Source organism: Drosophila nasuta, chromosome 2L (genome assembly GCF_023558535.2).
Source record: "Drosophila nasuta strain 15112-1781.00 chromosome 2L, ASM2355853v1, whole genome shotgun sequence".
In the NCBI taxonomy this organism is placed as follows: domain Eukaryota; kingdom Metazoa; phylum Arthropoda; class Insecta; order Diptera; family Drosophilidae; genus Drosophila; species Drosophila nasuta.
In genome coordinates this window covers 21,558,264-21,583,571 of record NC_083455.1, presented here as the reverse complement: position 1 = coordinate 21,583,571, position 25,308 = coordinate 21,558,264, and the positions used below count along the sequence as shown (strand labels likewise).

General features: G+C 42.2%; 2 protein-coding genes and 1 long non-coding RNA gene across 5 annotated transcripts in view; 1 reads left to right on the top strand and 2 right to left on the bottom strand.

Annotated features, from left to right (window-relative positions):
• Positions 1 to 8,495, bottom strand: part of LOC132796491 (S phase cyclin A-associated protein in the endoplasmic reticulum) — a 34,842-nt gene extending 26,347 nt beyond the window's left edge. The window contains exons 1-7 of one of the 2 annotated variants that reach the window (XM_060807680.1): positions 7,760 to 8,495; positions 6,753 to 7,691; positions 5,010 to 6,692; positions 3,189 to 4,635; positions 2,872 to 3,129; positions 2,686 to 2,809; positions 483 to 622 (exon numbers count right to left, since the gene is read on the bottom strand). In XM_060807680.1, coding sequence (XP_060663663.1) covers positions 483 to 622; positions 2,686 to 2,809; positions 2,872 to 3,129; positions 3,189 to 4,635; positions 5,010 to 6,692; positions 6,753 to 7,691; positions 7,760 to 7,928 — 4,760 coding nt within the window. In that variant the 5' untranslated portion in view covers positions 7,929 to 8,495. The remainder of the gene's footprint in view (positions 1 to 482; positions 623 to 2,685; positions 2,810 to 2,871; positions 3,130 to 3,188; positions 4,636 to 5,009; positions 6,693 to 6,752; positions 7,692 to 7,759) is intronic. The other variant, XM_060807688.1, reaches the window with a different exon arrangement.
• Positions 8,496 to 8,794: 299 nt separating this feature from the next.
• On the top strand, positions 8,795 to 24,914 carry LOC132796503 (protein bicaudal D). The gene is made up of 8 exons (XM_060807699.1): positions 8,795 to 10,137; positions 20,127 to 20,492; positions 20,551 to 20,688; positions 20,752 to 21,608; positions 21,679 to 21,896; positions 21,960 to 22,214; positions 22,273 to 22,447; positions 22,829 to 24,914. The coding sequence occupies exons 1-8, from the start codon at positions 9,898 to 9,900 to the stop codon at positions 22,944 to 22,946; spliced, it is 2,367 nt and encodes a 788-aa protein (XP_060663682.1). The 5' UTR covers positions 8,795 to 9,897; the 3' UTR covers positions 22,947 to 24,914.
• Positions 17,235 to 25,308, bottom strand: LOC132796552 (uncharacterized). 2 transcript variants are annotated; one of them, XR_009633570.1, is made up of 4 exons: positions 25,236 to 25,308; positions 19,228 to 19,435; positions 17,764 to 18,832; positions 17,235 to 17,701 (listed from the first exon to the last, which is right to left on the bottom strand). It is a non-coding gene; the product is annotated as an uncharacterized LOC132796552 (long non-coding RNA). The 2 variants fall into 2 exon arrangements; XR_009633571.1 differs by having other exon boundaries at positions 17,235 to 17,698.

Here is a 25,308-nt window from a genome sequence, read left to right as displayed (position 1 = left end):
TAAAACGGCGCAGTCATAAAAACGTAGAGGCGAAAAGTTAGCGAGCGAGTGTTGAAAGCGCCCCAGCAAACAACAATAACAATAATAATAATAATAGGAAGAGCAACAACAATGGCGCTGCACTTGCTCAAACAAGAAAGAGTGCACAGTTTGACAGCCACTACCGCATCGTAAACAGCCTTGGCTGCCTGACAGTTTGACAGTCACTTCACCATGCAGTCGTCACACACTTGCGCACATACAGTACATACATACGCGAGTACAGACTAGTTGTCGCACTCGCACAATATTGACACGCCCCTGCACAGCACTAACGCTGGCTCACTCTAGCACACACGCTGCAGTGTAAGTCACGCATATTCGAATTGGGTTTTCGAACTCAAGCACATTTCCCCTCCATGCTGCTTGAGTTTGTGTATGTGTGTGCAGTGTAAACTTGTAGTTGTTGTAGGTAGTAGTAAATTTCTTGTTGTTGTACTCACTTTATCATGTCCGGTAGGCGTTCCGGGACTTTAGGGTGGGTGTTTTTCTTGACATAGCTCGATGATAGCGCCTCGGTGCATGCCAGCATTAGCTCCGTGGATAACTCGACCGGATGTTGTGGTGATTTTTCTTCGGGTAACTGCAAAATAGGGAGACGACAACGGCAACAAATTGTGAACGAAAGCAAACAGCAAAAAGCTCAGAAAACAAAAAACGAATCAAAAGTCAAAACGTGTCAATGGACTTTCGAGTAGTTGGTATTGTTGTTGTTGCTGCTGCTGCTTTAGTTGCAGCACAATTGTTGCATGCTTTGCGGCGTTAAGCGACATTTTTCGTGTGTGTTCAAATTAATTATAAAAGTTAACAGCAGCAACAACAATAACAACATGAACAACAAATGCGCTGAGCATTCACATCAATCAAAATGTTAATTGATGTTTTTTACGCGACGCGTTCTTTATCTCTCCTTCTGCTGCCTCTGCTTCTTTCTCCTCTTCTTCTTGATTACATGACAAGCGGCGTGCGCGCTGATCCATCAGCCAAAGTAAGCGATGAGTATTAAGTGGAGAGAGGGAGCAGGGGAGATGTAGACAAAGCACGACAATAAACACGAGCCAAGGTAACAACAACAACGACGAAAGTGCGACCGACGCCGTAGTAAAAATATATTTTATAGAATAAAAAACAACAACAATGATAACGATGAAGAACAATGAAAAAGCTGCTGACAAGAATATGCGTCCAAAGGATACCCTGCAAAAAAAGAGCTTGTAATATTGCTCACACACTCTCTACAGTTAAAACCGCTTTCCAAACAGAGATAACACTAACAATGCAATTTACAGCTATATCGCTGCGCTGCTTTTCTTTGCTGTGCGATAAAAGCTAGCTGCTATAAAGTATTTGCTCTACATACCAATGACTGATCTTTGCTGATTGCTACGCAAATGTTGTGACATGCTTTAAAACTAAACGCTTATTACAGAATTAAACTGCCTGCTACAAAGCTAACCTGTTAGTCATTAGCACCCATTTTGCAAATTGGACTACAGGGTATAAAAATAAGAGTGGCTTTTTACGCATTTTAACGATTGATTTAACAGCAGGCCGCAAACACATATACAATAAACATTTATGTGCATAAATGTAAATAAAAGCATAAAAAAGCACACGCAAAACTTGACAGCCAAATGCTGACAAATTGTGGATACCAAACACATTGAGCAGAGCGGGGAGGTGGGGATTGAAAAACGGGCAATCGGAAGAGAGGCGGCGGCTAGTTACAGACGAATTTATAGGCCAAGCGTCAAAGAGGACGCCACGGCCAGTAAATAAAATTCGAATAAAAATGCCACACAAAAGAAAAGCAAGGCAGAAGGCAAAAAATAAAAATAAATAAATAAAATGAATACCAACAAAAGCGTCAAAGAAATGGCAAATAAACAAGCGAGCAAAATACGAGAACAATAAACTTTAAAACTTGCCAAGTTGAAGAGAATAGCTGTTTACACAGAAGTGACCGAGTATGCGACTTTTAAATACCCTACATTCGAAATTGAATGATAAGTAAGTTTGGATAGTAGTAAAATTCAGATACTCATTGTTACTCAGGAAATATTTACGAAATAATAAACTATAGAAAAAATGACTTTTTAACGAATTATCCTTAACATCTAATATTCTAATCTCATTTTCAACAAATAATAATAATACTTCAAAATTTCAGAGCATATCATTTTTTGAATTCATAAAATTATTTATATTAAATATTAAAATAAATATACAAATAATCAATCTTGAAACGTTTTCCTCTTCTTTCTTCAACAAATATTTAAAAAAGTTTAAACCTAAAACACTAATATCCCTAATCTCAGAGTTCAAACTTAATACAATACCCTACAATCGGCTCGCATACTTTTTATAGGTATATCACATAAAAAGAATGAGCAAAGCAGCGCCGCCAAGTGTTAAGTGGATAAGAGGCAGGACACGCAGGGCAGCAGAAGGAGAGCAGAGGAAGCACAAGGCAATGACCAAAAGCGCGAGCCAAGTTTAAAGCGAGCGACGCAATTGGGGAATTACGATTTGGATGCGTTCCATGGCAACACAAAGAGGCGACAGATTGGCGACATTTTTATGGCAACACTTGCGAAAAAGTTAAGTTCGCGGCACGTCGAGGGAGCAATCGCGAATGGGACTCACCTGAAAACTCTTGGAGATGGCATCGAAGAGTGTGGCAATGGAGTTGCCAAGCAGCGCATGACGTGCAATCTGTGGACAAACAGAGCACGCATTGCGATACAATTGCACAGCCAGAGTGAGGGATCTACAAAAACGGGAAAGGCATTTAAGTGAAGGCTTTAAAACAACATCCAAGTTCTCACTTACTTCTTTGAGATCTCAGTGTTCTCCTCTAGTCCCTTGCTAATCACATGAGTGGCCAGAACACCGAGTCCATCCATGTGCAGGAACGTTTGAAAGTCACAAGTCTGAGCCTTTGGTATGAGACGCAGCAGGTTGCCCAAGGTGCGATCCAATCCCTGAGCACCGCCGCCCTTGACAACCAGATTCAGTAGCTTCGGCACGCTGCTGTCGCGCTTTAAATGCGGAGGTAGTGCCTCCAAAGTGGCCAAATACTCGCTGGCACTGTAAAGAGTAAAGAGAGAATTACTATATGTAGCATTTAAACCTTTTTTCAGACCCACCATTGACTCATGCGCTGTTTGAGCTTCTTCATCTTCTTTTTGTAGCTGCGTGAATGCTCGCGATTGCCATTGACGCCACCCAACTCCGATAAAGTCGACGACAGATCACAATCCTCATTGGTAGTGCTTGTAGCATTGCCATTGAAGAGCTCCTCCTCGTCGTCCTGTTCGCCACGTGCCTCGTCTTGCTGCCTGGTGCTGGGCATGGTCAACTCCAATGCCCGCTGACGAATGTGCTCGATGTTCTCCTCGTGACGACGCGCAGATTCCAACTGCTTCTGTTGAATCTTGCGCTGCAACTCCTCGGCCGTCTGTTGCTGTTGCACTTGCAATGCCAGCAGACGCTCCTCGCGATCGCGCGCCTTCTCCCTGGCCAACGCCTGACGCTGGCGCTCCTTTTGCTCCTGCATCTTGCCTATGCGCTGCTCTTTCTCTAGCCGCGTTTCGTTCATCTTCTCCAGCTTGAGCAGACGCTCCTTTTCTAGCGCCTGACGACGACGCTCCACTGCGGCTTCTTTGGCTGCCTTCTCCTCGACGCGCTTCTGTCGTTCCTGCTCCAGATCTTGGAGACGACCCTCGGTTTCCTTGGAGGACTCGAGCAAGTCGAGACGCTTGTTTTGCGCCTCAATGTTCTTGATGAAATTAATCTCCTTCAGTTTCTTCTCCTCGTCGTGGGCCTTTTCGATGATCTGTCGCAAGTAGATCTCTCGATTCTCGGCCGCTCGCTGCAGTCGTCCCTCCATCTTCTGGCGCTTGTCCTCGATCAGTTGCTTCTTAGCCGTCTTCACATCCTCGACACGCACAAACAACTGCTGCAGCTTGGCCGCCTTCTCCTGCTGGAGCAGCGCACGCTTCTGTTGGGCACGCGCCTGCTTCGCCTGATACTTCTTCAGCGTCTCCTGCAGTGAACGACGGCGCGAGGGCGACGACAGCTTTTGATGAAGCTCCTGTGCTCGTCCCGGGTGACGTGCAACATAGGCTTGGAGCGTAGCCAAGGCCTCGGCACGCTCATTCCACGACATGTCCGAGAGCAGCGCCTGATAGCGCAGCTCCAGACTGGCATTCTCATCGTCGCACATCGTAATAAAGACACCCGCATCATCGAGTCCCAGTTCGGCACTATCCTCGTTCTCCTCCAGCTGCACTTCGCAGTCTGTTTCATCCGTCTCGGTGTCCACATCGATCTCAGTGCTCTCCAGTTCGCGTATCTGTCGCTCCAGCGATTCCTGCACCTCGACAAGCATCCGTTCGTTGCGTTCTTCCTCCACATCCTCGGCACTCTGCTCGTCATTTTCATCGCAGGCACTCAGCAAGGAGGAGCCCGATTTGACACAGCCATTTGGTAGCTTGCTGCGCGCAATGCTTTCGTACAACTCGCCAATTGTCTTTGAGAACTCGCAGTTGGTCTGGATCTTAATGTCGATCTTATTGTGGTCATCGTTATTAGCTGTGGAGTGAAGGAGATGAAAGAGGTTTCATTAGTGTTCGAATTACAAAATATATCGGGAATATCTAAAGATAATCTTGCTATATGATTTGATATCATATTTTCATTGTTAATATAAGAATTCAACGTTTATGCACCGATTGCAGTAAGGGAATTTAAATAAAATAATACATCATTAACAATAATTAAATAGAGGGTAGACCCGTCTCCTCCTTTTTCTACTTTAATTAATGGATACACGTCTCTCTGCCTTATATCACTATAACTTATTAATCTATTCAACGAGAGCAAACATTCACCATCAGTCTTAAGATTCCATCTAATGAACATAACACTACTGGTAATATTTCCTTTAATCCTTTCTGCATACTCACACTCGCAAGTGCTGCCTGAAGATCCACTATTGTCATGGCTGCTCTGCTCCTTTTGCTCCTTCTGCTGCTTGCGCAGCGCATTCTTCTCGCTCCTCATGTATTCCTTGTGCAGCGACGTCATCTTCAGTCCAGTGAGATCCGATTTCTGTCGCTTGATAATTGAGGTGCGTCCATTCAAGGCGCTGCTGACATTGGAGCCACAATTGCTGCTGCTACGTGAGAAGGCAGTTGTTGTCGCTGGTTTCTGTTTTTCCTTCTCCTTGAGCTTCTCCTTCTCTTTGTCTGCATGCTTCTCCTTCTCCTTGTCTTTATCTTTTTCTGCATCCTTGTTTTCCTTGTCTTTTTCTTTGTCTTTCTCACTGGTTTTGTCTTGTTTCTTAACCTGTGCAGCTGCTCGCAGAGCTGGGAATGAATTCACCTTGGCTTTGGCATTCTTAATCTCTGGTCGCGGTGCTGGCGGCGCCACAATCTTGTTGCCCGTCTTATTGGCAGCACCTTTCGCAGCGGGCGCTTTACCTGCCACCGTTGGCTTTGCATTGGCCGCCGTCTTGGCTTTCTCGCGCTGCTGCTTGTCCTTCTCCTCCTTCTGTTCGTTGAGCAGCGCCAGCGTTGGCAAACTGGCATATCCCGTTGGCTGATTGAATCGATTCGCCCAGTGCATGCTGCTCCTGCGTCGATTCTTTACCGTCAGCCAACCATCGTTGGCATCGTGGAGCTGCAATTGCAACTGCTTTGGCTCGGAATGTCGATCGTCCAGCTTGATAGTGCTGCGTGAGCTGCTCAGCTGTTCGTTGCTTGCCTTCAGCGTGGATGTGGAGCTGGCAATGTCCTCGCGAGAACTCAAACGCACGCTGGGCAAGCTCACACGCTTGCCAACAGTTGTGCCCGCTGTTCCGGCTGTTGTTGTTGTCGTGGTCAGCAAAGTGCTGCGCGTGCGTTTGGCCAATGGCTTTGGAGCTGCTGCTGCTGCTCCCGAAGCTGGCGCCGAATTGCCATTCATGTCGATCATGGTGCGCGAACGTGCTGACAATCTGCTGGCCACATTGCTGGGCGGTCCATAGCACTCGGTTTTGCTAGAGGGACGCGGCGGCACTGTGGGTGCTGACAACACTGCGCTGCGTGCTGTGCGTGCCCCAAATGGCTTTAAATTCGTATTGGAATTGACATTGGCATTCACATTATTGTTGTTGCTGCGCCGCAAGCCATTAACTGCCGTCTTGGGCAGCGTGGTTGTCTTTGCTGTGGTGCCCAGCTTAGCTGCAGTTGTTGGCGCCGTTGCTGCTGCCACTTGTTGTGTGCTCTGTGTCTTTGGATTGCTGCCACGCGCAGCCGCTGGACGATTGAGTACACTGGAGTACTTTAGCGGACTATTCTGCATTGCATTCGCTGCACCACTCAGCGCATTCAGTGGCTGCGCTTTCTTTGCCGGATTCTCAGGCAGCGGCGCCACTGGCTTGAGCAGTGTGCTCGGTGGCGTTGGCTCCTTGTTGGCCTGCGCTTCCAGCAGAAGATTCTCCATGGCATCCATGCGGCAGACAGTCATCTGCAAAGCCGTTGGCTCTACAATAGCTACAGATTCAACTGCTGGTTTTGATTGTGCTTGCTCAACTGCTGGGCTATCTGCTTGTGGTATTTGCTCCGACTCCACTGCCTCTTTAGCTGCCGTCTCTACTTGTTGAGCTGCTAAAACGATACATTTATTAGTAGCTATAACAGGACGTTGTAATGTCGACAGTTTCATACCCTCAGCGGCTGCTGCTGCCGCCTCTCTTTCAGCTTCCTCTCGCTCAGCTGCTTCTCGTTCAGCTGCTTCTCGCTCAGCTGCCTCTCTTTCAATTGCCTCCTTTTCGGCTGCCTCGCGTCGCATCTTCTCGCGAACATCGGCCAGCGTCAGATGTGGATCCTCGAGATCGGTCTGCGAATATTGTGTGTTTAGCTGCACATACGACTTGTCTGACGCGCTCAAGTCTGGCGCCTGCTCCAATGGATTGGCATTCAGCGAAGTGTCCGAATTGGAGTTAGCTCCTCCTCCTCCGCCACCCTGTGTCGCTCGCTTACTCGCCGCAAACAATTCGCGCACATTCACGCGCATGGCACCGCGTGGCAACTGATCGTAGGCACGCAACAGCTTTTTGGGAGACACATGGCCATCACAGCAGGGCGACGTTTTGCCCGAGTTGCAGGCAAACAGCGCTGGGCTCGATTTTCCCGAAGCTGTGGGACTACACAAGCTTTTGGTGCGCACTCGTGGCGTTGGATTGCTTTTTCGCACTTCCCAGGCGAGACTTTGTGGCCGCTGCTGCAGTGGCCGTGAATCGTAGTCCCAGCTGACTTTGAACCATTCGCTGAGCGCTTTAAAGTCACGCACATAGTTCTCGAGCACGAGTATCGCCTCTTGGCAGCTTGATATGTTCTCATAGCACTCGACAGTCTGATAGATTTCGTTGACAGCACGTTGCAGGTTGCCAAAGAGCAGCGCCCAGTAGCGTGCTTGCAACTCCGACTTCTTGTCGCGTCCCGTTGAAGCGCTGCGCACACGCGGTCCACTATTCGAAGCGACTCCACTGGCATTGTTGCTGCTCTTGGCTGTGGGCGATTGGCAGTGTTTGGGCGTCTGTTGGCCGCCGTTGGGTGACTTTGGTGGCGCCACAGGCGGCTTGCGGCAACTGGGCGTTGGATAACCTAAAAAACGGACAGAGAACATGTGAAACTTCAATTCGTGTAAAGTGACAAAAACAAATAAAACTTACAGTCGCCATTGACAACAACACTACCGTCGATGACGACGCCGCCTCCAGTTCCAGCTCCTCTTCCTCCACTCGTTTCGTTGTTGTGTGTTGTTGTCTCATCGCAAAACTGGTAGACGAGCAAATTTTTCGCCTCGCGTCCCTCGCGACTCAGCACCTCTCGCATTTCCATCACTGTATGTTGCTAGGCTTTTTTATTTCAGTTTCAGTTCTTTATTGTTTTTAACTACCCACTCCAACGCCGACGTCGACGCCTACGTCGACTTCGTTAAGTCGCTTTTTTTTTGGACGCAGATGTTCACGCAAGTTGACAATTCGCAGATTTCAAACAGGTTAACAATTGTGATTCGTACAGCAATTGCTATTTCTTGAACAAAACTATCACTGTTTTAGATGCTTCAGTTGATTGCCTGGCAATTTACTGCACACTTTATGCTTGATTTCTTATTTTACTGCCTTTGTTTTAACGGCTGTTCAAGTTGGTTTCGTTGTTGTTGCTATTGTTGTTCTTGTTGTTGTTGCTCGCGTTGAAAATTTCGCAATGAGAGACAACAGAAAGTAACATTTTTGGTTTAGCTGTGTCTATTAACACTCACACACGCACACAGGCTACTCAGCTCAATTGGATGAATCTGAATAGCCAAATTGTTACACAGGTGTTTTTTATTACAAACTAAAAATATAAATTTAAAAACGCACCGAGAATAAGAACTGCATGCCAGCCAATCAGCTGTTTTGCTGGCAGTCTGACTATCGAACAGTGTGTACACACTTGCTTATCGTAGTGGCATATCGATAGATACACAGGTGATATATATCTGCAACATCCTGATATATGCATATTCGCCAATTGGATGTAATGTCAATATAAAATACATTGTTATGTAAGTTTTAGCTGCATTAAACCTTGAAATATAAAAAATAATACAAACATTTGTGGATTATTGCAAGAATCGACAGCCTGTAACCATGAATACCAAATTTTAGGTAAACTTTGCGACTTTATTTAGCACATTTTTAAATCGTATCTGCGGTCACCTCCTCTATTCGCATTCCGTCACAAACAGTGGGGCGAACCACACACACACACTCAACTCGCACTCGGACCGTGATTGCGGAGTTTTTGTTTTTGCCATTCGCTTTGAAAAATTTTCGATTAAAACTATAATTTTAAATTAGCAAATTGCTAATCTAACAAATTCCGTCTAAACGTGCAACGAAATACGTATAATTGCATCAAGTGGCTCGCTGGCTACCAAACATAAATCAAAAAACTCACAATAACTGGACAGCAACAAATTGAAATTGAAAAATAGAAATGAAAGTGGAAATCGTGTGATGTCATGTCGACAACGACAACGACGACGGCAGCAGCAGCGACGTCGACCACCGTTCTGTTAATTGAAACTTCCTGTCCTCTTCTGTCCACTTGTGTTTAAAGAGTGCCGCCCCCGTCCACGGTGCACAGTGTGTGCAGTAAATGTGCATTTAAAGAGCGAGATCCTCTCGAGGTGTAAGTGAGGAACATAGTGAACATAAAAAAGTAAAAGAAAAGCAAAAAGAAACGCAACGAAAAAGATTCTTCAATTTTCATTCCACGGCCAGCTCCAATGTGCCAGCAGTGAATAGCAGCACAAAAGAGAAAAGGTGAAACGAGCCAAACTCACACAGGCATATACCCCACTCACATACATACGTATACACATACACTCATATTTATTCGCACGCACACAGACGCGCTACACGCACCACGCTTGCGTGTGTATGTGTGAGTGGAGTGAGTTTGTTTTACGGAGTGGGAAACGGAGAAACCGAAACAGCAGCAGCCGCAGCTGAAGAAGAAGCACTCAAGCAACGTCCGACAACATAAACAACAACGACAACAACAACAGTAAAAATAAATAAAGGGAGCATTTTTTCTATATTGATTTCCCTCCAAAACAAAAAACAAGTAAACGAAGCAAAACAAAAACAGAATTTAAAGATAATTCCGCCCAAGCAACAGGAGCACTTGCTACACACACACATACATATATACAGAGACTGTGAGTGTGTGTGGTACCGTCCTTAAAGCTCTGCATACAGACACACACACGCACACACACATTCCCTTCCTATACACCTCCCCCAATCCCCCCATCATGTCCAGCGCCAGCGACGCCAACGATGGCACTGCCCAACAACAACAGCAAACAGTGCTGGAACTGCGCATGGAAGTGGAGCGTCTGACACGCGAACTCGATCAAGTGTCCAGCGCCAGTGCACAATCCGCTCAATATGGCTTATCCCTGCTCGAGGAGAAGTCAGCGTTGGAGCAGAAATGCGAGGAGCTGGAAACGCTCTACGACAACACACGACATGAGCTGGACATAACTCAGGAGGTGAGCTCAATTCAACTGACCAACTAATCAATCTCTCTTTCTTTCCAAAAACAGTCAAACAGCTGTCTGACTGTATGTGTGAGTGTACATGGCTGTGTATATGTGTGCTTACTGTTTCCAAGCAAATTTCAATTGTCGCTTATCTACCTGCACACACACACTCACACTCTTGCCAGTCACATAGACACATTCACGGTTAGAGCAAAAGTTTTGCAATCGGCTTTCAATTTGTCTTGTTGGCAACTACAGTGAATGTTGCCTAAACTGAACAACTTAGAAAGCCGAAATTTTAACAGCTAAAATAGTTAATTGGCTGACTTATTTTAATTTCATAAACAAATTAAATGTTTTAAGAATATTTAATGAAGATTCTGAGAGAAATGCAATCAGTTAATGCATTTTTTCAACTGCCTTTAAATGCCTATTTAATTTAATTTATTGATCTTTCAACTATTTTTATTTAAAAATATCATATAAAAAAGTGTAGGAAATTAAAAGCATTTAAAAAGTTCATGATTATATTGTGCAGGTCTCAGATATTTTTGCATCTCAAGAATTTTATTTTAGGATTATTTTTATTTATTTGCCTTTCTATATCAACCAATTAAATTTTATTTTTAGCTGATACTTTATTGTACTTTAAAGATAGTTCACTGTAGTCGTCTGATTTAATTAAGTATTTCAACAGATTTTATTTTATGCAACTATTCTATATATGGCATATATACTATTATTCACTGTAGTCGTCTAGTCGCAATGTCCGGCTCTGATAATCACGATTCATTTAACCAGCCAGCTGGTCACATGTTGTTCGCTGTTTGCTGTTCGTTCTATAAACTTGGCTTGCGGTACTTGGCGCCGCCTCAGTGAACGCCCCCGCTCTCACTCTCTTAGTCTCTCTGTACTCGCTCGATCTGTATCTCTTTCTTTCCGCTCTCTCTCTCTCTCTCTCTCTCTGCCTTGGTCTCTTTGTTTGCCTGATCACGGTCAATTTGGTCTGTGCTTTATCATCACCATTCAGCGGAATAGTTGCCTTTGCTGTTTTTATTACAACATGGCCAATAAGCACTCTAGTCAGTTAGTCAGTCAGTCAGTCAGCACTTCTGCCATTCCATTTTGCACCTATGTTTAGCTGTATATTTTTTTTCTGCTTTTTGCCAACTGCCTGACTGCCTGCCTGCCTGACTGGCTGTCTGGCAATTAGCCATGCCAATTGTTTTGGCATTTCCGCTGGAATTTCAACGTGCAATGCGGAAAAGCCAACTACAAAGTTTGTCCTTCGTCAAATCAGCGCAACAAAAAAAAAAGGAAAGGGAAAGGGAAAAGTGTGGCAGCGGGAAAGCAAGGGCAGCTTTTGCCTGGCGGCTCATTATCATGTTTTTTTTACCTCGTTTTTACGATTACCAGAAGCGTTAATTACTCGTTTGCGAAAGCAAAGAATTACTTTCTATATGTGAAAAATAGAACTAATAGGGGAAATTAAGTTGTCGCACTCAAGCTTGATAGAATAGTTGGCTAAAAATGCAAATTTTAGCAAATTAAGTTCTTTAACATGACATCATTTATGTTACCCTTAATTTGAATCATTTTTAAGAACTTTTTTACAAAAGTAACTTTTTCCACGAAAGGTTAAAATGTAATTTTGAATGAGGTAATCTAGTTACGCCTATAAAAACGTTTCACAAATTATATTATATTATATATATCATTCAAATATAATAATCAAATTACAATTTAAATGATTGCTTACAGATGGTTTAATAATCAATATTAACCATCAAGTAATAAACGCCATAAAACTAGCCTCTAACTATTCGTTGCATTCGCTTAAATTGAGAAGTTTGTTTTTAAATAGAATTCAATCTGCGTCCAGAAGTTGATTAATTAGCCGACAGGTGGCGCCCACCACCTGCCTATTAGTCCCCGCTTTGCTTGATAGTTTCCAGCTTGTTAGCTTTGAACTCAACTGAACTTTAACGAGAGCGCCGTGAGCAAAATACCACACTTACACAAAGCACACACACACACACACAAATACAGGCGCACATTCACACCTACATACTCGCACACATTCAAACACAACACTCTCTCATTCACACTCGCACACAGATTAATGCATGCTTAAAATTTCAAAACGAAAAAAAGGGGAAAAAAAAATAATTCGCAACGTTGCCAAACGACGATGACGACGACACTGCGGGCATTTTGCGCATGTGGGAGAGAGAGAGATAGAGTAAGGGAGAAGTGAAGAAGAAGAAGGAAAGTAGCAAAATGGGAGACATATTTCCACTTGCACTTGTAATCAAGATATCAGGCCGTGGGCGACAACCCTGAAATGGCAAAGCCAGGCGCAACGTCATCATCATGAAATGAAATTAGCCAGACTAGAATTAATAGAATATTTTGCATTTTGGCTGGCGGCAGCTTGAATGGATGTAGTATGTATAGGCAGCAGGATAATCGTAAATTGGCTTAAAATGCAATTGCAGCCGATACAAATATTTGCGTAGTTGGTTAGGAGAGAGCACAAGAGGTGGTGGCAAAAGGGGAGAAAGAGAGGGAACAGTTGTCGGTGTCAGCCGTTGTTGGCCATTTATTTATTTAGCTTTGTGTGGTTCTTGTGGTACGACAGAGTGGGAGGTGGACACAGAGAGGCGTGGCTGGTCTCTGCTTGCTACACATGTTGTTTTGGACGTGTCTAACTGCGGCAATTAAAAGCACCTCCCCAGCCCCCTACCAACCTCCCTTCTGATCCACAAACAAGAGCCATAAAACGAACGCAATGCGATATGTGTTTGTGTTTGTATTGTATGCGTGTGTGTTTGTGTTTGTGTGCTAGCCATATTTTATGACTCGACTGAGAACGGAGGGAGGAGGAGGAAGCAGCCAAGGACATTTCGCCTAGGGACTTGCAGTCAGTTCTGAGCACTGCGTCCTGTATCCTATGTGCAGTTGTTTGCGGCTTGCGAGTTGTTAACTTGGTTACTTTACTGTGGCCAGGCCATGACAAAAGCCAAAACTTTTTAATACCAACTTCAATAATTAATGCTCTTATTTGCACTACGCTTCTTCTCCCTCCCCCTACACCCACATGATGAATGAGTAAAGCGAACGAATAAAGAGTAGAGAGAGGGAGAAAGAGATTACTATGCAAATTGTGGAATTTTAAAGTAAGCTAAATGAATATTCCGAAAAATAGAAATGAATTTAGTGTGGCGTGTGGATTATAACGGAAACATAGCAAACAATTTCATTTTAGTTAGCGAAATTTGCATGAAATAAATAAAATGTGTATAGAGAATGACAAATGTAAATGTAGCTAAATAGTAAAAAGAATTAAAGATACTATGCAAAATTTTTGTAAAAATATAAACTGATGATCAAATTAAAAGTTACGATGTGGAAATCGCATATAATATTGTGTATCATAAATATTTTTGAATAACAATATAGATATTCTTCTACTACCTTAAACCAAATAACAAAGTTATCAGCTTCCTCATAGATAATTGATATGAATAATCTGATATACGACAAAAAACCCAATGACCAATGAATATGAAAGTCATCTAAACCTTTAACCTATTTATTTATGAAAATGATAGACTATATTTGGATATCACAGTTTCTAAACAATTGTTGCCGAAAAGCACTTAATAGACTTTATTTCGATTGCATACGAATGTGGCAGCAAATAAAGCTCTTGCCATAATCCCTCGATTCGCAAGAGTTGGCAAACAGTGCCAGCGAAAAGCCGTTTAACAAATCCTAGCCAGACACTTGCAATTGCAATTGCAATGACAGCAACACCAACAGCAACATCAAAGCGACAACTAAGCAGACTATAAAGGACACAGAGGCAACTAAAGAACTGCAAAGCACACAAAATAAAAAAAAAATGAAAATGGAAAAAAGCAAGGAAAACGTGGAAATCCCGACGAAGAAATTATAATGATTTGACGCTGATGTTCTGTTCTGCTGGCGCAAATTGCAATTCTACGGCAATCAAATCCGGCAGCAGCAGCAGCAGCAACAACAACAAGGACAATTGGGGCTGCAAGTTGGGGTTAGATGCGGGCAAGAGGAAGGAGAGGAGGGAGGACGGTGGCAGGAGGCAAAGGGTTAAATGCAGCGCTTGAGCACTGACAAAACATGTTTCCGACTTGGTTGCAGTCGCAGTTGTCATTTGTTGTTGTTGTTTTGGTTGTTGTTGTTGTTGCTGACTGGTCTCTCTGGCTTCGCTTGCTGCAAGGGAAATGAGCAGGAAAAATGTTGCCAGCGAGCCAGCCCCACACACACACAGACACAGACAGACAGAGATATTGTTGTATCCCCGCCTTCGTCTGCTGCCTGCCTCTGCTTTGCTGTCCCCAGGAGGCGGCTCTGCAATGAAAATGTAAAGCATCAGTTGTGCCACTGATGAGCATTGCCAGCAGCAGCTTGCTGGGGCAGCAGCTTGGATGGAAGGACAGCAGCAGAGACTTGTGAGTGAACTTTCTGTGGCAATTCCATGGCCATAATGGTCATGCAATTTATTTGCACCAAACTTATTTGGCACGCTGATTGGCTTCCGCGTCGTTTCGGCCCATAGACACATTTTATGAGCCAAGCCGAAAAGCTATCTTTCTCTCTCTGACTCTGACTCTGTTTGCGGCATCCTTGGATTGCTGCCAATTGTTGACCCACAAATGCAAATGCAAAAATGTGTGGTTGCATCTCTCAAGTACTAGAGCATTTGGTCACAATATTACGACTTACCCCGATTGCCTGTTAACTGCAAATGATTTTTATTACACACACGGATGATGCAACACACAGTCTCTGTGTGGCATGTGTGGCATGACAACACAGCAGTAGAAGCAGAAAGAAGCACATTTATCCCTACTGTGTGCATTTGCATACATTGTTTTCGCAGCTGCAAAAAGGATTTACATGTTGTGCGGACGCTTTTCCATTTTCACATTTTTTACATTTCCCACACATACACAATATTCGCAGTGTGTTAAGAGCATCATTTAAGAAATATATACGAGCATTATTCCCTTTTCCCCGAGGAAGGTATTACGACTATGCGATATCATTAAATGTTCACGAGTGTTTTGTGTTATAAGAGAGAGAAACAACAGAAGAGAAGGAGAACATTACATATTAACTGAATAATTATTATGTTTGCATAACTAACGGATTAGTAAATGTTTTACCAGTAAACAGACAAATTTCTTTGTTCAAAATTTTCATGAAAAGAATATAAAAAAGAAAAAGAATATGAAAGAAGAACTTTGTATATCTATTGTACACAAAAATGTTCATAAGCAAACTAACTTCTAACAAACAGTATGTACAAAGAATTTCAAATTACATATTACAAAAATTTCAAGCTCTTTTTAATAGTAGCTTAATAGTAGATTTCAAGAGTAAACTATTGAAGGTATGAACCGATATAATACTAACCCCAAAAATATAAATTTCGTTTATATATTTTTTTGTTATCAAAATAAACTGAATTCTTTCCTAATTGATTAAATGAAAATGTCATATGAATGTTAATTAAAAGAGACATTACTTTGTATAAAATCTACATCCACACTGTAGATAGTTTCTTTTTCTACATTTCTTCCATATTTTCAGTAAACTTCTGCCAACGTTTCATATCAAATGTATAATCTTCAAATAGGGTATTTTGCTCACCTGTTTATTGCTGTGCTTAGTTGTAGTTTACAGTTTAGTTGTTTTCCATTTAGTTGAGAGCTTAATTTGCGTTGCTTTGTTGTGTTGCACGCTTTCCATGCTCGAATTATACATTTTACTTTTAGGCCAGAAAGGGGAAGGGGCAAGGGAAGCGGCCTGTTGTTGCCTCTCGGAGTCGCAGTGTCGCGAGATGTTTTGCTTATTTTCATTTTGGCGACGATTCAAATTTAACAAAGCAGGGGAATGAAGGAGTGTGTGATAGAGAAGGAGAAAGCGGACGAGATGGAGATGAAAAGAGAGAGAGGAAGAGTCAAATGCGTGCATTGACATGGAGGCCACAAGTGCGTCCGCATCCCATGTCCATGTTCCGAGTGTGTGAGTTAAGAAATTACATGACAACCTACAACACAAAACCGAGGCAAAGGCAAAGCCAAAGCAACAGCAGCAACAGCAACACAGTAGCAGCAACAGCTTTGCATTTGTTAGTGTTGCCTGCCACTGATTGTTATTTCCATGAGGCGTGGCAGAGGAGCTGTAGATGGCGTCGTCGTCGTCATCGTCATCGTTGTCATTGTCGCTTGGCGTGGCCCAACAATCTGCTCAGTCATTCATGGCATACTTTATCAACATCGTGTTTGTTTCTCCCCTCCCTGCCTCCCCCTCTTTACGGTTGTCGGGGGGAAATTGTTATGAGTCGCCCATTGCCCATTGCCGCTGCTGTTTCTGTTGTCGTTGTCGTTGTCACCGTCACCATTTGCCCACGTTTGCCACCTAAGCGAGTCGCACACAAAATTCCGCTACTCGTTGCCATCATAATGTGGGCAATCTGCTCTATTTTTAGTGGCCGGCAAACACGGAAACATTGCAACAGCTGTTGCCACGGCTAAATTTGATGCTTACGCTGATGCTGGGCCAGCTCTCCATTTAGACCATTTTTGTTGACTACTCCACAGCATCAGATTTAACCGCAAATACAAAACACACAACACAGCCAACAGCAATGTGCGTTGCACATTGAGCGGAGCGGAAGAGAAAACACACCTAAACTGTTGAGCTCTCATCTCCTGCTCCTCCGTTTATGCTTCTCCTGGTCGGTCGCATGCAAGCCACGCCTGGTTGTGTTAATATTTGCTCGACTTAATTAAAAATCTTTTCTAATTTGCATAAAGTTCATGTCATGGTGTCATTTATTGCGGTTGTTGTGGCAAGCCTGTTGTCTGCAGTCAGTCGCTCGCTTGCTGTTGCCCCTGCTGACCCATAGATGGCGCCAATACACTGTCAAGCAAACTTGAACTCAAAAAATATCAGAGTTGCTCTGTATGGAGTAGGACCAAAATATAAATATATTCTTTTATTTTTATTTGCATTATTATTTATTATAATTAACAATTAATATATTCATACTTATTCCTTGAAATGTAACTGAAACACAAATTAAATTAAATTAAATGCTAAAAGTTGCAACCTGTAAGTTCAACTATTTTTTGTTCACGATTTCATGTGGCTTCCGCATAGTTCACACTTCTTCACTTTGTAATGCGCTTGAACTTCGTGGTAAGTTCAAGACGTACTTCACCCCGACGTCTGCTCTAGAGATTCACGTCTGGTGTCATCATTTGCATATAGATTTACTATGCTACTCTATAGCTCTTGTATATATGGATGACGTCAGGTGTGCACTAGTTATATCAAAAGGCATTTAAAAGCAAAGAGTTGGCAGTTGGCATTGTTGCAATGTTGTTGGCACTTTTAACAGCTCGAATTTCATTTGAACTTCTTGCCAAAGTCTGTTTTGCAACTGACTTTTATTTCTACTTTATTTTACACCCCCACGCATATTATTCCTGCAGTCACTTGGCACATAAAGGGTGTTCTTCTAGAATGAAAAGTTGTTTTGAAATAAAAGTAGATCCCAAAAATATATCTTGAATATAATACCTAACTAAAACGATTTCGAATGTTTCTAAAATTACTTGAATATGCGGAATTTTAAGAGGCCATTAGATCCATTTAAAGTAGTTCAGTCATTACAATTTGCAGCACTTAGAGAAACACCTTCTTTAATGGCATGTGTTTGTTTGTCTATACGTAGCCTAGGTGGCGCCACTGTGCTATGTAGTGGCACACAAAATAAACACTCGCAGCTCTTGCCTGGTGTGTGACGACGACGACGACGTTGGTGACGTTGGCGGCATTAGAGGTCTCAAATTTCCAAGTTAGAGTCTCAGACTCAGTCTCGGTCTCGGTCTTTTGTTTGCCTTCCATTGCCTTTTCATCCACACTAATTAACGAAATGCACTTGCCACAAGCTGGTGAACAGCTCCTCTTACTGAGTGTAGGTGTTGGCGTGTATGTGTGTGTGTTGTGCGATGCTCAAATTGAGATTACTACAGCAGCAAAGGCGCTGACGCCGCCCCAAGGCTTTGACAATAATAAGACCGCGAAGAAAGAGAGATGGAGAGAGAGAGTGAGGGAGAAAGGATAAAGGGCTGCAGTTTCAGGCTATTTCCGTTATAATTTTGGGGTTGCATTCAGCGCTGTAAAAGATTGCTGCTTGCTAATTACACAGCATTTAAAAATACTTCAAAGACACAGCCAGCAGTCTGTGCCACCCCCCTTTCACAGCCCGCATTCCTCCACTCTCTGTGGTCACTTCTTATGTATGTCTGTATGTCTGTTTGCCTCCCACCCGCTGTTGCTCAAGTGGCAGCAACGATGCCAGGTGGAGTGGCAGTGGTAACTCTACTCACTGTGAAGCACGTACTCGAAATGGCCATAGAAAAACTAACGACTGCCCGGCGAGATTTCAATTAAAGCCTTGTACACGATTATGGCCCAACCCAGTTTCAGCATTCCGTTCAGTTCACTCCAGTTCAGTTCAGCTCAATTCTCTTCAGTTCCAGTTCAACTCCTGGCCATATGGACACGTCGCATGCCTTCAATCAGCGGCTTTTATGACTGCACAGTTAAAGGCTTGGCCCGCACACTTCATAAATGGCAAAATACACTGGAAAAAACTGATTTTGTTCATTTGCATTTCTCCTTGAAAAAAAAATTTTTTTTTACTTAAATAATGTATGTTTTTATTTATACTTAATATATGTTCTCATTTATTTTAAATTAGTTAACTTAATTTATTTTCTTTAATTTCGAAACAATTCGTTATTTTTGTGTTAAATTTCGTTTTTCATTTTATTTTTTTATTATTTTATTAGTTTTTGTTTTTTTATTAATAATTTATTGTTTTATCTATATTATTACGTTTTAACTTGCTAAAATTTCTTCTGAATCTGTATACTTTGTTGTTTGCTTAATTGTTGTATTACCTCAAACATTAACGTTTATTTGCATATATTTCATGTCTTTATTAATTTCTCGCAGTATGCGTAAACTTTTATTTACCTTTGGTTATGTCCTGGGCGTGTCCTGGGCTCGTTAAGCTTGACGTGTACGTGCGTCTATGGCACATTTTCCAACACTGCCAATCGCAATTAACAGAAATCCAATAAATGCTCGCCTTTGAGTGCGAATATTCCCACTCTTGGTTGCAGTTGCTCCCTGTCCACTTCTTCTTCTTCTTCTTCAGTCAGCTCACTATCCACTGGGAGATCTGTAATAAAAGAAAATTTTACTTCCCCCCAAAAAAAAGCAAAGATATTTGCGTCATTTAATGAAAAATGTAACCAAGTGAAGCGAATGAAAAGAGTGGGGGCGTCGACGTCGCCGTCGTCGTAAGCAGCAACAGCAAGCGCCAGCCAAGATCCCCAGTGACTGACTGACGCCCCCATTGTATCTCCCTCTCTCTCTATCTTCCCTCTCCTGCATCTATCTCCGGCTACACGCCCGGCTTACACATGCAAATGACTGCAATAAAAATGGCAGGCTGGCAACTTTTATGATTGTTATACCCTGGAGAGGTCAGAGTCAGAGAATAGGGTATATAATATCAGCATTAAATGACGGAAACAAAGGGAACATAGAACTCAAGAACTGTTTTGTTCAGAAAGCACAACAAAACAACATTTTTGTGAATAAAGTCTACAAAAGAAATCCTTTTAAGTAGAATTTAATTTAATTCTGAATTCATTACTTCTCCTTAAAGGGTATCCCACAATCATGTATGCCTAATTCGCTTCGCTTAATTTGACTTCTAATATTCTTTAATGTGCATTCAACAGTTTCCCCTTTTATTTCTCATTTACTTTACAGGGCATACTTTAGCCATAAATAGAGTGAATTCTCTGCACTCTTAATTAGACTTTTCATAGTTTTTAACCATCATTCCCGTTTTTGCATTGCAGGCTCTTACCAAATTCCAAACCTCACAGAAGGTCACCAACAAGACGGGTATAGAGCAGGAGGAGACGCTGCTTAATGAGTCGGCCGCTCGTGAAACGTCGCTCAATTTGCAGATACTTGATCTGGAGAACGAGATCAAGCAGCTGCGCCATGAGCTGGAACGTGTGCGCAATGAGAGGGATCGCATGTTGCAGGAGAACTCCGATATTGGCCGTGACAAAAGCGACAATGAGGCGGAGCGACTGCGTCTCAAATCCGAGCTGAAAGATTTGAAATTTCGCGAGACGCGCATGCTTAGCGAATACTCGGAACTCGAGGAGGAGAACATATCGCTGCAAAAGCAAGTGTCTAGCTTGAGAAGCTCGCAGGTGAGTCCACAAATAATTGTACTCTATTTTAGTTTGCTATAATTCGTTATATTTTCAGGTGGAATTCGAAGGTGCCAAGCACGAGATTCGCCGTCTGACCGAGGAGGTGGAGCTGCTGAATCAACAGGTCGATGAGCTGGCCAACCTCAAGAAGATTGCCGAGAAGCAAATGGAGGAGGCGCTGGAGGCACTGCAGGTAAGTGTCCCAAGCAATCGTACTTTAAAGAATGCCAATTAATTACTTTTGTTTCCGCAACAGGGCGAACGTGAGGCCAAGTACGCGCTGAAGAAGGAGCTGGACGGTCATCTGAACCGCGAGTCCATGTATCACATTAGCAATCTGGCCTACAGCATACGCAGCAACATGGAGGACAATGCCAGCAACAATTCGGATGGCGAGGAGGAGAATCTGGCACTGAAACGCCTCGAGGCTGACTTGAGCACTGAACTTAAGTCGCCGGATGGCACAAAGTGTGATTTGTTCTCGGAGATCCATCTGAATGAGTTGAAGAAGCTAGAGAAACAGCTGGAGAGCATCGAGAATGAGAAATCCCATCTGACGACCAATTTGCGTGAGGCCCAAACAAGTCTGGACAAGTCACAAAACGAACTGCAGAACTTTATGTCACGTCTGGCGTTGCTGGCCGCGCATGTGGACTCCCTGGTGCAGCTGAAAAAACAGGTTGAGCTCAAGGATCCTAAGGCGAACAGCACCGATCAGGAGAAGGATGAACAATTGCAGCAACAGCTACGCGCAATAATCTCACAATATGCCAATTGGTTTACGCTTTCCGCCAAGGAGATTGATGGCCTCAAGACTGACATTGCCGAGCTGCAGAAGGGTCTCAACTACACGGATGCCACGACCACGCTGCGCAACGAGGTGACCAATCTGAAGAACAAACTGCTAACCACCGAACAAAAGTCCCTAGATCTGCAGAGCGATGTGCAAACGCTAACGCACATCTCACAGAATGCTGGCCAAAGTTTGGGCTCCGCACGCAGCACTTTGGTGGCACTCAGCGATGATCTGGCGCAGCTGTATCATCTCGTTTGCACAGTCAACGGAGAGACGCCCACGCGTGTTCTGTTGGATCACAAGAGCGATGACATGAGGTTGGCATTTAAATATAAATCACATATAGTAGTTAGACTCCATCTAAACTTGCACCACTTTCTATTGCAGCTTTGAGAACGATTCGCTGACTGCCATTCAATCGGAGTTCAAGTCTGATGTTTTTATTGCTCGCCCGCAAATTGTGGAGGATCTGCAGGGTCTGGCTGATTCGGTGGAGATCAAGAAGTACGTGGACACGGTCAGTGATCAGATCAAGCATCTCAAGACAGCTGTGGAGCACACCATCGATCTGAACAAGCACAAAGTGCGCGCCGAAGGTGGCGAGAGTAAGTCAAGAATAGCATTCAATTCAAAGAGCATTCACGTTAATGTTATACTCTCATTTCCAGCTGTGGAGAAGGCCAACAGCGAGGAGCTGGAGGAACTGCAGGAACAGATTGTCAAGCTTAAGAGCTTGCTGTCCGTGAAGCGCGAACAAATTGGCACGCTGCGCAATGTGCTCAAGTCAAACAAACAAACCGCCGAGGTGGCACTCACCAATCTCAAGTCCAAGTACGAGAACGAGAAGATCATTGTCAGCGACACCATGTCCAAGCTGCGCAACGAGCTGCGTCTGCTCAAAGAGGATGCCGCCACCTTCTCAAGTGAGTTCTGGTAATACAGCAATTTGTGAATCCATTTTAAAATATATTTTGTCCATAGGCTTGCGCGCAATGTTCGCTGCACGCTGCGAGGAGTATGTGACCCAGGTGGATGATCTGAATCGCCAGCTGGAGGCTGCCGAGGAGGAGAAGAAAACGCTCAATCAGCTGCTGCGTTTGGCAGTGCAGCAGAAGCTGGCGCTCACACAACGTCTGGAGGAGATGGAAATGGATCGGTGGGTGCATTTGGGTCGTTAATTGCAGCACAGCAAACAACCACACACAAATCAAATCAAATCATATTTATGTCTCACAATATACAAACAATATATCCCCTGTAAAAAAAAACCTAAAGAAAAAAGAGCCCTGGTAAGCATTGTTGACTGTGGCAAGAACATGTTTGCATGTGCGCGCCCCGCCCCCCGCTAACCTGCTGCTGGCATCCGCCTAACACCGCCAATAAAGGAACTAAGCTTACATGAATGTGTAGTCGATATATAATAATAATACATAGTTGATTTGTTGATGAGCTTTCAATTAACACTGCATTCAAGTTGCACATATGTATGTCGTTGCTTTCGCTAATTGTAATTTCTATTTTTAATCTTTTGCCACAGCGAGATGCGTCATGTGCGCCGTCCGATGCCACCGCAGCGTGGCACCAGTGGCAAATCCTCGTTCAGCACACGTCCATCGAGCAGAAACCCGGCGAGCAGCAATGCGAATCCCTTCTAACATAAAATCAGCGTGCAGCGTAAGCTTTTGGCTTTAGTTTATACTTTGCTTAAGTTGTAAATTCGTTGAAAACGTTGGACAGTTGGAACGACAGTCACGGAAGGAAGGACCACCTCCTCTCCCTCCCGCCTTAGCAAGCACCTCGTCCCCGAAAACTGGAAATGGAATACTGCAAATGTATTTTTGTATTTTGTGAACGAAGCTATAGCTATCTTTCTATCTAACGTATCTATCTAATTGATTCCTATCCTATGATGATGATAACTATTTGTATCTGTTTCTATTTGTATTTATTGAGAGTTTAGTTAGACGAAAAGTTTTGTGTTAGGCGAATCACGCAACAAAAGGTTATTAACGGTTAGTTACTTAAACGTCCAATTAATTTAATTAAAATTATACATTTACAACATTATAACAAACATGAATAATTGTATTTTTCTATATACACACACAAAAAAACAAACAAACAACAATGAGAAAAATGTATTCAAACGAAAATGTAATGTATTTAATGTCTTACGTTTGATTTAAGTTTTGAGTTTTGTTAAAAAACTTTCGCGTTCTGTTAACAACGCTGTGCGCAAGCGAAACTGATGAAAACATAAAAACAAACATTTGATGTTGAGATGAAATGATGCATAAATGCATCAATATTGATATTGATATTGGCAATGGAAACCATGTATTAATTGGCCTGATAAACTGATAAAAAGAAACTATATAGTACTTTAAACGAGTATTTTCACGATCTGTGTACGTAAAATGAGGAAGAACAAGAAAACTTTGTTAAGGGCAGAACCAAAAGAAAACCCACTACGAATGGAGTTTTCAGTCTGACCCAAAATGTAAATTATACAAAACATATACAATATACGAATATATGTATGTGGAGAGCAACTATTGTGCTATGTGTAGCAATGGTCTGCGTCTTAAAGACGGCTCGGGCCGCCTTCAGATTGAAATTATAGTAAATTAATTATTGTTTGCAATTGAAAACAGATGAAAAAAACAGAAAAAACTTAGTTTTTTTTTAATTGTTTTGCCTGAACAGCAGAAATAGCGTTTAATTTGTGCATTATTATTTAATTTAATTAAAACAAAATAAATAAACACTAAAACTAAGAGATTATTGTTAGCAACAATTGTTTTTGATTTGATTTAAATCCTGCATTCATAATTTATTTATGACGATGGTTAAACAAGTTGTTCTTTTGATTTGCCTAGGAATACAGCCTTACAAATAGAATATTCTATTATGACTAACCAGCAGCTTAACCAACATAAAATAGCAATAATGAGAAGCGTTAATGTTTAAACGAATATTATTATCATTATTATGATTACGATTATTATTATAGTAGCTAATTAAACACACTCAAGTAGCGAGCACGTTTTAATCCAAAAAAATATCAAAGAAACCCCAGAAAAAAATCGTATGTAGCTGTTTTACACTATCCAACAAAATGTGTTTTTCGCTTCAATTTTGAGTTTCATTTCAAATGGGAAAAGATCAACTTGAATATTGCAAATTGAAATATACAAGTAACGTATATTGTGTAAATTTACCGAGCCATTAAATTGAATTTATATTTAAGACAACACACACTCACAATCTTTACACCCAAACACATACACTCATACATCGTCCACTCACTTTAAAGCAGAGAATAACCTATAGTAATTATTTATGAGAAAAGTTGTAAAGATGAGAGGTGCAAACATAACATAAAACTCGTACATAGTATTTCACAATGATTTTATTGTAATTTTACCGTCCCTTTTTGCAAAAACGAATTAGAACAAAGTCTATTTATGCAACAGCACGAAACAATACAACCTTAAGTTATATGTCCAAGCATTACATACTTTACAATCCATTCAACATTCATACTACATCCATTTGATGATAAATGCATCGATCGACCCAACAAAGCCAAAATATTTGATAGCCAACAAAAAAGAAAAACATATGAATAACTCAAGAAAATATTTCAATTAACAAAATAATAGTTTTCTATTCACAACAAACAAATAACATAAAGTAAAAGCAATTGAATTTAAGATTTGAAAGATATTTAATATAAGTTTTATGATGATAATGGAAAGACGTGGCAAAAGGCAATTTGCCACTTGGCCACAATGGGAGAACAAACAAACATACATATGAGAAATGCAAAAAAGCAAAGTGAAACAAATGAAATGAATATAAATTATACATATGTGAAGAATAAACAAATTAGCAAAAAAAAATATTTAATTTGTTTTTAAATACAATTTTTTGGAACTTACAGATTGGTTGGGCTACAAAACTACGTCAAATTCAAACTATTTAAAGGCGTTGCACATTTTACTACGAATAAAA